Source organism: Thalia democratica, chromosome 4 (genome assembly GCF_965202585.1).
Source record: "Thalia democratica chromosome 4, ktThaDemo2.hap1.1, whole genome shotgun sequence".
In the NCBI taxonomy this organism is placed as follows: Eukaryota; Metazoa; Chordata; class Thaliacea; order Salpida; family Salpidae; genus Thalia; species Thalia democratica.
This window is the reverse complement of record NC_139168.1, coordinates 37,582,856-37,595,870: the sequence shown is the minus strand read 5'-3', so window position 1 is coordinate 37,595,870 and position 13,015 is coordinate 37,582,856. Positions and strand designations below refer to the sequence as shown.

Here is a 13,015-nt window from a genome sequence, read left to right as displayed (position 1 = left end):
TCAAACCGGAGTAAATTTGGGTCAATACGCTCATCATCATACTAGCAACTATTGCGTAAAATATAACGAGGTTTTATTCTATACAGATACGTTTGGATTTTAAAAAATATATGCAAAACAGTCATGTACAAAAACTTTTAACAAATGACGTTTAGATGTCAGTATAAATATATTAAACAAAAAACCTAAAACCACTAAAACTGTCCGAACAGTTTAATTTTGTCTCACAAAATAATTTTTACGACAATAATTTGTTTAAAATATTTGTTTAGATTAAAAGTTAGTTGGTCTTCTGCAACGCTGGACTATTTTTGTAGGTTTCTAAAAATCTGAAAAAAACACTATCATTTATCCATGCAGGTTGTTGTTTGGAATGATATTCTACCTGATCTAACGTGTAGCAATAAACTTTATAGCTTTACATTTTAAAGTTTCGTATAGTATATAAATACAGAAAGTTTATACGTAAATCAATAGTAAAGTTAATTTCAATCTAATTTTAGTTTATTTAAAAAAACGTGTCCTGAGAAATTTATAAAAATTTGTTTATAAAAAAAAATCACATAGGATCCTTAAATGGTTTTTATTTACTCAGTAGCTTCATTTAATTTTTAGAACAAAGTGTAGAGAAAAAATGTTTAGCTACAAAAAATGTTTATTGTACTTTTTACATATGCATGCTATCTTTTGTGGTTTTATAGTTAAAATTGTTATGATAGAAATAGTTAGTTTAGAATTTTGATATTTTTTAAACAAATTGGGCAAAAAATTATTTTAATAAAAACAAAACAGTTAAAACTTAACTTATTATAGCTATTTGTAGAGTGTTTTATAAACATTAAAAAAAAGTTATGTTTTTATCTTGATTAATATTTAATATAAAAGAAAAAAAAACTTCATTCGAAATAACCTTAATTGAATGAACTATAATAAAAATAATAAGAACTTTTTAAACAATTACATCAAGCAATAGTTTAAATAAAACACAAACAACTAAGTTTAAAACTGTTAAAAACAAAACTTTGCTTTTTTTTTTTTTTATTCTTTGTTATAACTAAACTATTTGCCAGTTTAAAGTTAAAAATTCCTAAATCTTATAATAAATTTTTTTTAGTATGTAATATGTATGTATAAACCACTTATTTAATAAGATTTTTTTTTATAAGCACAAAACTATAAAGTAGACCTCTAGGATGGGAACAGGTCAAATATTCACGAAGACACTTTTGCACAAAGGGTCAAATATGCACGAAGACACTTTTGCACAAAGGGTCAAATATGCACGAAGATACACTTTTGCACGAAGGGTACTTTTGCACGAAGACACTTTTGCATGGATGGTCACTTTTGCACGAAGGGTGATTTTTGCACGAGAGTAAAAAAAAACAAAACATTATAAAAAAATCAAGAAAAAAAACAAAGAAGAAAAAATAAGTTACCGACCGAGGGTAAGGGTTAGGAGGGGTAACAGTAATAGTTAAAATAAAAAGCAAACAATGACTAATAAAAATTATAGATAAAATTAAAAAATCAAAATTCAAAAAACAAAAGTAATAAAAAACAAAAAAAAGAAAAAACTTCACCAACTGAGGGTAAGAAGGACTAGGGGTAACAATAATTGTAAAAAGAAAAAAAGATAAAAATTTTAAATAATAAAAAAATAAAACTAATAAAAAATTTAATTAATAAAAAAATAAATATATGAAAAAATTAACCCAGGCAAAATTGTCTCCGTGCAAAAGTGACTCCTCGTGCAAAATCGTCTTTGTAGAAAAGTGTCGTCGTGCAAAAAAGACCCTTTGTTAAAAAGTTTCCCTTCGTGCATATTTGACTCTTACTCCTCTTGGATAGGAGTTGGCAGACTTTTATAAATAATGGTCAGAATTACTTTAAAAATCTTTCATAGGCCGGATTTTTAGAACTTTTCCAAAAAAAATTTCTAAAATATTAAAATAAAGTTTCTTTTAAGTAAACTTGTAACGAAATTATCATTTAATAAGCAATACTGGTTGCTCGAAATCATATTAAGAGCATTTTGATAACTATATATCATAATACGGATCAAATTTGTTTTTTCTGCATAAATTATTTTCAAGCTAAAAAATTACACCGCTGGCCATATCTAACCCGCGAACCTTGGTTTGTAGATCCTGTATTAAATAAGTAAGCTATCTAATTCCTTATAATCCTCGACAAAACATTAAACTGTATCCAAGCGGTGTACGACTCGTTAACCAAAAGGTTTTATCTTACACCAAATTTTAGGACCAGTTATTTTAAGCGTTTGTTTTTTTGTCAAAATTACTTCTATTAAGTTTCATATATAATTATTGAATAGTAACTGCACAGTTTTTAGAATTTTAAAAACTGCTAAACGATACATAATTATTCTAGCTGTAATCAACCACTTACTTAGAAATATTAAAAGTTTTTTTGTTTATCAGTAAACTAGAGGGTTTCGATCTTACAATAAAATGTTTATTACAGTTTAAAATGTTATTATTAACACCCCTATGCCACCGAGAAACAATCTACTATATAAAAGCTACTTTTTATTAAACTTATTTGGAGCTAAATGTTAAAAAAAACTAAGTATAAAGTAATTTGTAATAAATACTTACTTTTCTGCTTTTAGTTTAATTTGTACATAATGACTTTTCCTTACAAAAAAAAAATCTTCAAAATATTGTGTGAAAACTATTAAGAATAAGTCACGGTTTAGAAGTTAACAAAAATATATTGTAGAATAACAATTATACCATACTAGTTTTTCTAATCCGTATGAATTCTTGAAGACAACATTACTAAGTTCAAAAATTTTTAAAGCGTAATACTAAATCTAACAAAAAATTGTTGTAGCATATAATTACAGTCAGAAGCTGCCGCCCAATCACTTAGAACAGGGTTTAGCAGCCTTGTGTATGTCGCAAGCCAATTCTAGAAAGTCTAAGGGGTGCTAGTTTTTTTAAAGTGAAGTAATTAATAAAAAGTACAATTTTGTACGGGTTAGCTTCAGGTTTTTATCAAAATTCCTTCAGGATTTTTTCTTTTGTTTTAAGGGTTATAAAAGTACAAGTTTTTTTTTATATAATTATAAATGAAGACTAAATTTAAGGCAAAAAACTGTTTCGAATATTATGAAATATTAAAATGAAAATTTAAACGCGTTTTATAACACTTTACTTTAAAGTAATAATAATAAAAAATTGTTATGTGGTAAACATTTTGTATCCAACTTAAATTTACTTAACATGTAAGTTGTTTATAGTTTCTCTTTTTGTTTTAATAAATACAAACCTCCAGATTATTTTTTACCCAAATTTTTAAACTTTAGTTAAATTACCAATCTGTTTATACCACAAATCTAATAAATCAAGCAATAATACTTCTAATTGTTAAACTGAGAGCCTTATACTGATTTCTTTTACTAATTTAAAAACTTTGATTGTTTTATAAAGGTTTAGTTTTAGCTGACAAGTACATTAAGGACCCTAGATTAGTGCTTTGCTAGCCGCATTTGCCCAGACGTCGGAGTTTGAACCCTGACTTAGAAGTACAGTAACATGCCAACTAGGTAAGCATTTCCTAGGTACGAACTGCCGGTATGGTACGCACCCTTTTAGCCAAAAAACGATGTGTTCAAAATGCTTTTAATTTTTTGTTAAAAAAAATAACTTAAAATAGTATTACAAAAGTATTTTATTTTTAAAGTAATTGCACTGTATTGAATTTAAACTAAAACCTAAGAAACAATAAAATAAGTCATGAAATCCAGATTGTATATCAAATCCAATATTTAAAAGAAACTATGAATTTATTTACGAAAATGACAAACATTGCTATTTAAATTTGTACACCCCATTATTAAAACATAGGAAAAAAATGTTTAAAAAATCATACAAAATTTATTTAAGCTAAAACTAATGTACAGTGCAACTGACTTTACTTACTCTATGATCGCAACATAAATGTAAAAAGTTTATAGAAAAGAAAAAAATGCAACGTAAGCAGGAACGAAGTTTTATAACCCTAAAATAGCTTTTTAAAATAAACACAATTTAGTAAAAGCATGATTAAAGTTTTCATTAATCTTTACATATATATAGTAAATGATTATATAAACTATGTTAACTTTAAACGTAAAAGGAAATAAAAGATATATTAAAAAACTTTGTGGTTTAAACATAATTATATATATTAATTAAAGACTTTATACTATTCTATATTTTTCCAACAAATATGTTTTTCTTTTATGCTGAAAGTTTTTTTTTTTGCGGGATTTTACTTTAGTAGTCATTTTTAAACTTAAGCTGCTTTTAACATGTTTGTATAAGGCCTAGTGTAGACAATTTAAGATCAAAATTTCCTAGGTACGCACTTTTGCGGTGCATTTAGAGTGCGTACCAGTTGGCAGGTTACTGTATAACTTATATAGAAACATTCTAATTAAGTAAATGTTTACTGTATAAGTTTCTTGTATTAAGCCTCATGAAAGTCAAAAAAATACATCTAATGTATAAAACTTATTAAAAGTGATTTTTACAAATTTTTTTTTTCTAAATTTTTAACAGTTTTTTTCAAAAAAAAAATTAGGAACTTAAATGGTATAATCAAATATTATAGAATCTATAATCTGTTTCTTTGATGTTTAGGAAAAAAATGTGACATTTAAAACTTCAATGATTACTTCTAAATCTACGAATCGTCAGTATAATTTTATAAAAAATTTGCAACATTTTACTACTTTTTAGACATTCTCTAACCTCTGTGGTTTCTATAACTTTTGAAATTACAGGGTTTCCAAAAGATTTTGGTAATTTTTTTCTAGATTAAAAAAAAATTTTGTATAAAATTAAATTTAAGGTAAATAAAAAGACTTAAATAGTATAAAAACATTGAAAAGATACTGTTAAGATACCTTAATTAAGTATGTTAAAGAAAAAAATAATTCAAAACTTTTTTAATCTTAATGATAAATTTTTCGTATCCAATTGAAAATTTGTTACTTTACATGTAAAAAAAGTTTAGAACTCCAGGTGTTCTCAAATTCCAGGTTTTTCGAGTTACTTTTTTTTTGCCTAAATTGTCAAAATTTGGTTCTTCTAGTATTCCAGTTTTTTCGGCAACCCATAAATAAACTAAGACTTTGGAATTTTAAAATATAACAATGGACTTTATGAAAAAACGTAAAAAGTGTGGAATAAATAGTTTTTACTATTAAAGATAGCCATTTATAGTTGTCTTAATTTGATCATTTTTAATTAAATTTAATAAGATAAGTATTTTCACAAAAATTTGTAGTTTAAGAAGCTAATTACAACAAACATTGATACATAATATAAAAACTTTAAAAAATATTTTTTACATTAAGATCCTTTAAAACACAATACTTTGATTAGACCATATTACAAATAGCCCGAGTAAAACTGTTTTAGTTACAACATTATAAGTCGTATATATAACAAAGTATAACTTGTTTTTATTATTAAGATTGTTCAAAATAAACATTTAAACTTAATTAGACCATATTACATTATACCGAATAATAATTTTTTACTTGGCTTAAAATAGTTACAACATTACAAATGGTTGTATACATAATAAATATAACTGATTTTTATTATTAAGATTGCTCAAAATACACATTCTATCTTAATTAGACCACATTACAAATATTCCGAATAATATTTTTTAATTAGCTTAAAATAGTTACAATATTATAGAAACTACACCCTTTGTACAAGTGAACTTGAATTTGTATTATGAATTTGTATTATCATTACTCTTAAGCTGATTGCTGGCTTTAGATAAAAAACACAAATCTATAAGAAAAAAAGCTAAAAACATCAATTTATAGTGGCAGTATAATTGAAAATAAATAACAGTCTCTTTACAAAGGATGTCCAGTTGTTGAAGCTGGTGTAAAAGCTAGTTTTTTTTTTCTTCCACTTGCATCTACCTTATAAAACTTTTCTTTCCCTATAAAACTACTTGAATTTCAGATTTTTCCATAATAGTAGTATGTTTGATCGTTAAGATCATATTGTGAAAGTCGAGGCCCAAACATTTCAATGACGTAATTAGACCCATCAGCTGGTATTACCACCTAAATCAGAATTATTCAGTTTGATAAAAACTAAATCAAAAATAACTATAAGTAACAAAAACTGTAACAACCTTTTAATCATTAACTCTGAATCTATTTCATTTAGTATATTACGTTTAATGTTAAATGTTAAGTTAACATTATAAACTATAAGCACTAGGTTTAATCTTGCATGGCCAATTAAATAGTGTTTGTCGTGCAAAAACTAAAAAAGGAAATTAAAAAAAAAAATATGATAAAAACAGCTAAAACATTTTTGAAATAAAAAAGATTTTAGTTCATCTGAAACCGAAGCAGAAATAAAATTCGACAACATGATACATTTGACCAGTCAAAATTGGTCTGATTTATTTTAATCTTAAAATTATCATTCGGAGGTAGCAGCTCAGACATTTATGAGATTATTTTGGTTTTAGGTGATAGTTAAAAATATAGTAAATATATTAGTCAGGGTTGCCACTGGTTTTTGGCAAGCTTTTTCCAGGTTTTTAAAAGTACACGTTTTGAGGTCTATTTTTAGTTTAAAATTAAGGTTAAGGTAAAATACTGTGTTAAATAGTATAAAAACATTGAGAAGATACTGTAGAGCAACTTTGAATGTGTTTTTTAATAAAAAAACATTTTTGATGATGACTAACTTTTACCTATATGATAGATTTTTAGTGCCAAATCATTATTTTACTACTAAACATGTAAAAGTTGTTTAAAATTCTAGACTTTTAGTGATTTTTGTTCAAAATTTCTTAAATTCTAGTTTTTTTAGTCTAATTTTTTTAATTTCAGGTTTTTCCAGGATTCCAGGTTTTGTGGCAACCCTGATTTGTATTATGAAATAAAATATATCTAACATTTTTATACAATTATGTATCTTAAATTGAAAAAAATTTAAATAGATAACACATTTCTAATTGATAAACTTAACTATAATGATTTTTAAAATTAATTAAAGTTAAATCCAATATGTATTACCGTGCAAACAATATAGTTTATTATTAAACATTGTTATAAGTTAAAACTTAAATGATACAGTGAATTAGTATACTACGTGAATTATTATCCAGTTAAAAAATTAATGAATGCAATTATTAAAAGCCAAGGTTTAAAATTAAAACGTATATATTAAAATACTCTAAAAAAACTAACTAAAACTATATACATTTGAAACTGTTTTAAGAATTAACTGTAAGTATTTATTTATTTATTTTTTTAAAGCTTCAAAATAAATATTACACGATTAAAAAACTTTTACAATTATTAGGTTATTAATAACTAGTTCAAAATCAGTTTTGACTTACACAATTAAAATAAGAAAAACAGTAATTATCATTTGTTTTGGTCACATGAATTCTAATTAAAAATACAGTTTTTACATAAAATTCGATAAAAATGTTTACACTAACTATCATTGTTTATATATACATTAAAAAAAAAGTATCATCCTCGAAAACATTTATTTAGTTTCTCACTACATTAAATGTTTCAGAAAACAACGCAACAACTTTTTCATTCAATATAAAACTTATCCCATCTGTTGTGTGTCATTCCTAAATAAAAATAATTTACCTTGTAATAAAACTTTATTATTAAATTTTAATTAACCTGCAAACCAATTAGCATGAAGTCAATAAACCATCCAAATCCACATAAGCCAAACGTAGATAATTTCAACAACCCTAATGCTGGATAGCCCAAGTAAAATCTGTTTTAATATTACAAGTTTATTAAATACAAAAAGACACAATTGAATGGTTATAAAAAAAAATTATTAGACATTAAGCTTCTATTTCTAAAAACTTTTTTACAAGCAAACTTTATACAAGCTATAAAGAAAGTAAATGGCCTTAATAACCTGTCAACACCAAGCCAACCAAGAAATATGGAAAGGATGACAGCAGTACTGTAATGCGTTCCATTGGTCCATCTGCATTCTACTTGCTTGGTAAACTAAAAAATCATATAAGTGTAAAAAACTTTTTAAAAGGTAAAACTAATAAAAAACTATTACAACTACTTATCTAGCGGTCAGAAAACTATCGCCCTCAAAGTAAAAATATTTTGGTTGTAGTTAATAACCATTAGGCTCTTAATTTAATATTTTGTAGTTACCAGTGCTTTATTGTTGCTTATTTTTACCATTTTTAGTTTAAAGTAGTAGTTTTTTAGATATAATAATTATTTAAACGGCATAGAGGGGTCTACCTTGTTTTTTTATTAGTTGAATGTACTTGGAGGAGTTTTATCTTGGCTATAAAATGCACAGAAACGGGTCGAATATGCACAAAGGTACAATTTTGGACACAAAGGGTCATTTTTGCATGTGAGTAAAAAAATAACAAATATATTAAATGATTAAAAAAATACAACAGAAAAAAGTAAATAAATTTATAAAAAACAAAAAAAAAAGTTATTGACCAAGGGTTAGGGATAACAGTCATAGTAAAAATTAAAATTCTGTTTATTTTAATAAAAAAGTAAAACATATAATAAAAAAAAAATCTGTTCAAAAGTGACTTTGTGCAAAAGTTTCTTTGTGCAAAAGTGTTCCTTTGTGCATATTTGACACCTAACCAAAATACACAAACGAAAAATGCAAAAAAAAACCTATTTTACTAAAATCAGATTTCACTTCCATTTTAACAAATTTTCTTCAAAAAATTTACACCAAGTCTATTACTAATATTTCAATCTTATAAACGTAGGGATCTTTTTAGTATAAAAAATAATATTTATTTTTACAAAAACTGCCTTTAAAATCTTTTTTTTTTTAACTACAATATTAAAAATTTCTTCAACTATATGAGGAATGTTTTATAAAAATTTGAGGTCTGTAGCTCAAAAAAATTAAGAAAGATGGATTAATTAACAATATTTTAAACTTCAAAGAATATTGAGAATGAAAAATTTAAGGTTCATATGTTTTTATTAAAATTTTTTTTTTTAATTTATATAAATCAATAATTAAACAAAGCTTTGGTTTTCCATAAAATCTAAATAGCAATTTATACTGAAAGCTTTCATATAAAAGCCAATGCTTGTTTTTGTATAAAATAAATCCTCTCACTATATCGTTAAAAGTTGTCACTTGTAGAAAACTTTTTTCTTTACAGACATTCCGCAAGCAATTTTTTATAAAAAATAGACTCACTAATTACAACAGGCTACCCATCCCTGTACTAATTTTTATTTTTTTTACCAAGAAAGAAGAAGCTGTTCTTATATTTCTACAGTTGAAGACATTAGATTGGTTTAATTAGTTTACATACTTTAAAAAGCTAAACTCATCCACTTAAAAATCTGTAAAAACTTGATAAGAATATAAGAAGGAAAATAACTAATTTCAAACATATTTTATACTTCAAAATATTTATTACTTTTTTTTGTTAACAATAAGTAGACTTTTAAAACTTGGATATTAAGTAATCTAAAATCAAACCATATAACAAATTGTTGGAAACATACTTGACTTATATTGTTTCCATTGCCTCCTTTAACTTTACAAGTAATACCTGGTGAGGTTGAGCAATTGACAAATGTTTTACCATACTGGCTGCAATTTCTAAAAACATATTATATTGAATTCGTAAAATTTATTTTTAGTTTCACCTATAGGTATTATAAAATTATAAGTAGCTATGATTTACTTTACTAATTTAAGTTCAATAGAATGAAATTTATGGTGCATCATATGGTAAATACTATTCAAAAGTTTGTTACCTATCTAATGATAACTTTTATTTAGAATTTGTTATTCTTCACAGTGTACATAGAAACTATTTTACTGTGAACAGGAAATTTAGTAAAGTATAATAGAAATAAAACACTTTTTTGTGTTTTAAGAAAAAAATTAATTTTGATTAATTCTTTTTGTTTTTGACTTCAATATTTTTTTTATTGATCCAGATTAACCCAGTAAAATGTTTAATCACTCAGGCTGGCTTTTATGTCTCAAGAGTAGCAAGCCAATTAATAGAAAAAAATTCCATTGTACAAATGCTTTTAACTATAGTATAAAAACTAATCTGTTTGCTAATCTCAAAAAAAAATATTTTTGAAAGCTGTTGTAAATCAACTTCCTAAATTTTAACTGACCATCAATTAATTATTACTACATACATTTTTTTCAAGCTAAGAACCTTATTTTTGGCTAAGTTACTGAATATGAAATTTTTAATAAGTACTATTTAAAGACTTTTTGTGAAACACTTTCTAAGTTAAGTTGATTAATTAAGTAATTTTGGAATGCAACAAAAATTTATGTGTTTAACTAAAACTAAAAAAAAAAATTAGTAGCAATTATAAAATCACTAAGTTGATCAACTTAAAGGTAAAAGGTGGATTAAGAAAGGTTCTCAATAGTACATTCACAAGGTTTCACAAGTATGTGTGCAGTAAAATAGCTAAAAGGAATTTAAAAGCTAAAAAAATCTTATGTCATACTTATTGCATTGACTAAAAATTAGGATTTTTTTAATGTTTAGTAGTATCAAGGTTGCCAAAAAGTTTTTTAAAATTTCTTTCAGTTTTTTATAAAACAAGTTTTTTGCTTCACTTTTAGTATAAAATCAAACTCAAGCTAAAAAACTGTCTTAAAACGTAAAAAACATTTAAAAAAAAACTAATTAACTACTTTAAATATGTTTGTTAATAAAAAAATTAAATGATACGAAATTTATTTTATCTTTCTGATATTATTTTTGTATCTAATGAATTTTTACTATGAATGTAAAAATAGCTTAAAATTCCAAGTTTTTTAGTGAATTTTGTTTGGTATTCTAGGTTTTTACAAAAAACTATTTTCTTTTTTTTTTTGCCTAAATTGTCAAGTTTTAGGTTTTTTTGCAACTCTGTAATATGAAGACCTATTTTAACTAAACGTGTGGTAACTTTGCCAAAATTGTTTTCTTATTCTTAAATTCGTTCTAACTTAACTCCAAAAAGTGTATCCACCCTTATATTATATTTGATGTTTTTTAATCATAACTTTAGGCTAAAAACCAATGTTTTAAGACTAATATACTTAATTTTAAAAGATACTTTGTTTTAAACAAGCTATATAAAGACATAGTAAGTACTAAATTAATTTATTTTAATTTTATGTACTTAATTGATATTATTTTACAATATTGTAATAGGTATAAATTATTTTATTGATATACTTTATATTGTAAAAGAAAAGCAATTAAATATTTAAGTTTTATTACTTTATGATAAGCAAGTTTGATTTTGTTTATGCATTTATAATATTATTTTTATGTTGTAAGATGTAAGTTATGGTTAAAAAAGACATTGAATATAATATAAATTGACTTTGATATTGGTGCAACATCATCCTAGGTAATTACCAAAAACCTTTTGATTATCAAGTTGCACACCATGGATACCTTTTAACGTCTTGTCCAGGACATACATAAAGTAATTAGTAACTACTTAGCATAATGTCACACTGATATCAAACAGAACTTACAGAATATTCAATGTCTTTTTAAACTGTAAATTTAGGCCGAAAATCAATGTTTTTAGCGTAATATGTTAGGTATAAAAAGATATTTTGTTTTGAACAAGCTATATAAATACATAAACAGATTAACTTTTTAGTAAGATATGTTGTATTTGTATATTATATACTTATAAACTGAACTAAAAAGTGTTATTAGATACTTCTAACTATTTTTAAGTTAAAATTAAATATAAAACTTAAAGATAATAAATTTCATAATATTATATTAATAAAAAAACATTGTACTTTTAATCTAAAATTATTTTCAAAAAAGACATCAAACACTATATAATTTCAGCTTGTTATTATTCCAACATCATGCTAGTTAATTACCATATAGTTTATTTATTTTCAACTAATAAAACTTAAATAATTAATTGCTTTTATTTTATAATATAAATGTATTTTATACTGATTTAATTTTATAAGTATTAAGCTTTTTCTTACTAAAACTGAACATCAAATAAATTGTCCTAAAACATTGATTTTTAGCCTAAAGTTATGAGTAAAAAAGACATTGAATATAAATATAAGGCTAACTAAATAACTTCAGCACAATACTAATGTGATATTATGCTGGGTAATTATCTTGGAAACTTTGAATAGTAGCTGTTACTAAGAAGGTGTATAAAACACTTAATTCATAGTTTAATACAAATTGTATAAACTTCAAAATAATATAAAACAAAAAACTACTTTAGCTCTTGAGTTTTTGGGTCAATGTTTTGATAATCACAATCAAACTGTCCAACCAAAAGGGTATCACAAAATGGAACAGATTCAATCTTCCTAAAACAAAAGATACTCAATATCGAAAATACTAACCATATTTTCTTAGATATGTAACACATGTTTTTTCTATTAAAATTGATGGTAGCTTTTATCATTATGGGTGACTTGGCTGAAATTCAACAAATCTTACGCTCTACTTGACACTGAATGGGTCTTATTAGAAGGAAGCAAAACTACCCAACTTTCTTCAGTATTAGAATTTATAATCGTATGTACTCTAACCGAGATGCTAAATAAATTTTTGCTACATAAAATTTAGCACAATTATAAGTTATTAACCACTCAGAAGTTTAGGAAATTTTTTAAACTAATATTTCGTTTATTTTTCAAATAACAAAATACTTTTAGTACTGTAATGACAAAACCGATATTTTTAAGTCTTTTATACGCAGTTTCAGTTGTGATTAAAGTTAATTAAACTATCAAAATTCAAAAAAAGTAAAGCAATTTTTCTTTATTATATTTTCATTAATTTTAACTAAAATTTAGAAAGATTTTATGTTTTTAAATCTTAATGTAATAATATTAATGAAACCTTACTGTTTTTATAACTGTTCAATTTTAGTTCAGTTTAGTTTAATATTATTTCTTAAATATCTAGAAAACTAAACGAAGTATTG

The 13,015-nt window shown here is 24.2% G+C and overlaps 1 protein-coding gene across 1 annotated transcript; it reads right to left on the bottom strand.

Moving 5' to 3' along the window:
• Positions 1–5,465: 5,465 nt before the first annotated feature.
• LOC145834486 (TM2 domain-containing protein 1-like) lies at positions 5,466–12,469 on the bottom strand. Its single transcript, XM_082941924.1, has 5 exons — positions 12,300–12,469; positions 9,566–9,662; positions 7,956–8,050; positions 7,706–7,805; positions 5,466–6,106 (listed from the first exon to the last, which is right to left on the bottom strand). The coding sequence occupies exons 1-5, from the start codon at positions 12,452–12,454 to the stop codon at positions 5,999–6,001; spliced, it is 555 nt and encodes a 184-aa protein (XP_082798050.1). The 5' UTR covers positions 12,455–12,469; the 3' UTR covers positions 5,466–5,998.
• Positions 12,470–13,015: the final 546 nt, after the last annotated feature.

What these genes read in the sequence shown, in the direction of transcription:
- LOC145834486 (XM_082941924.1), bottom strand. Translation starts at nt 12,454, where the DNA reads ATGTGTTACATATCTAAGAAAATATGGTTAGTATTTTCGATATTGAGT. An exon ending in CCAAAAACTCAAGAGCTAAA is followed by an intron (nt 9,663 to 12,299) that starts GTAGTTTTTTGT and finishes ATATGTTTTTAG; the next exon opens with AAATTGCAGCCAGTATGGTA. An exon ending in TCATGCTAATTGGTTTGCAG is followed by an intron (nt 6,107 to 7,705) that starts GTTAATTAAAAT and finishes ATTCTGATTTAG; the next exon opens with GTGGTAATACCAGCTGATGG.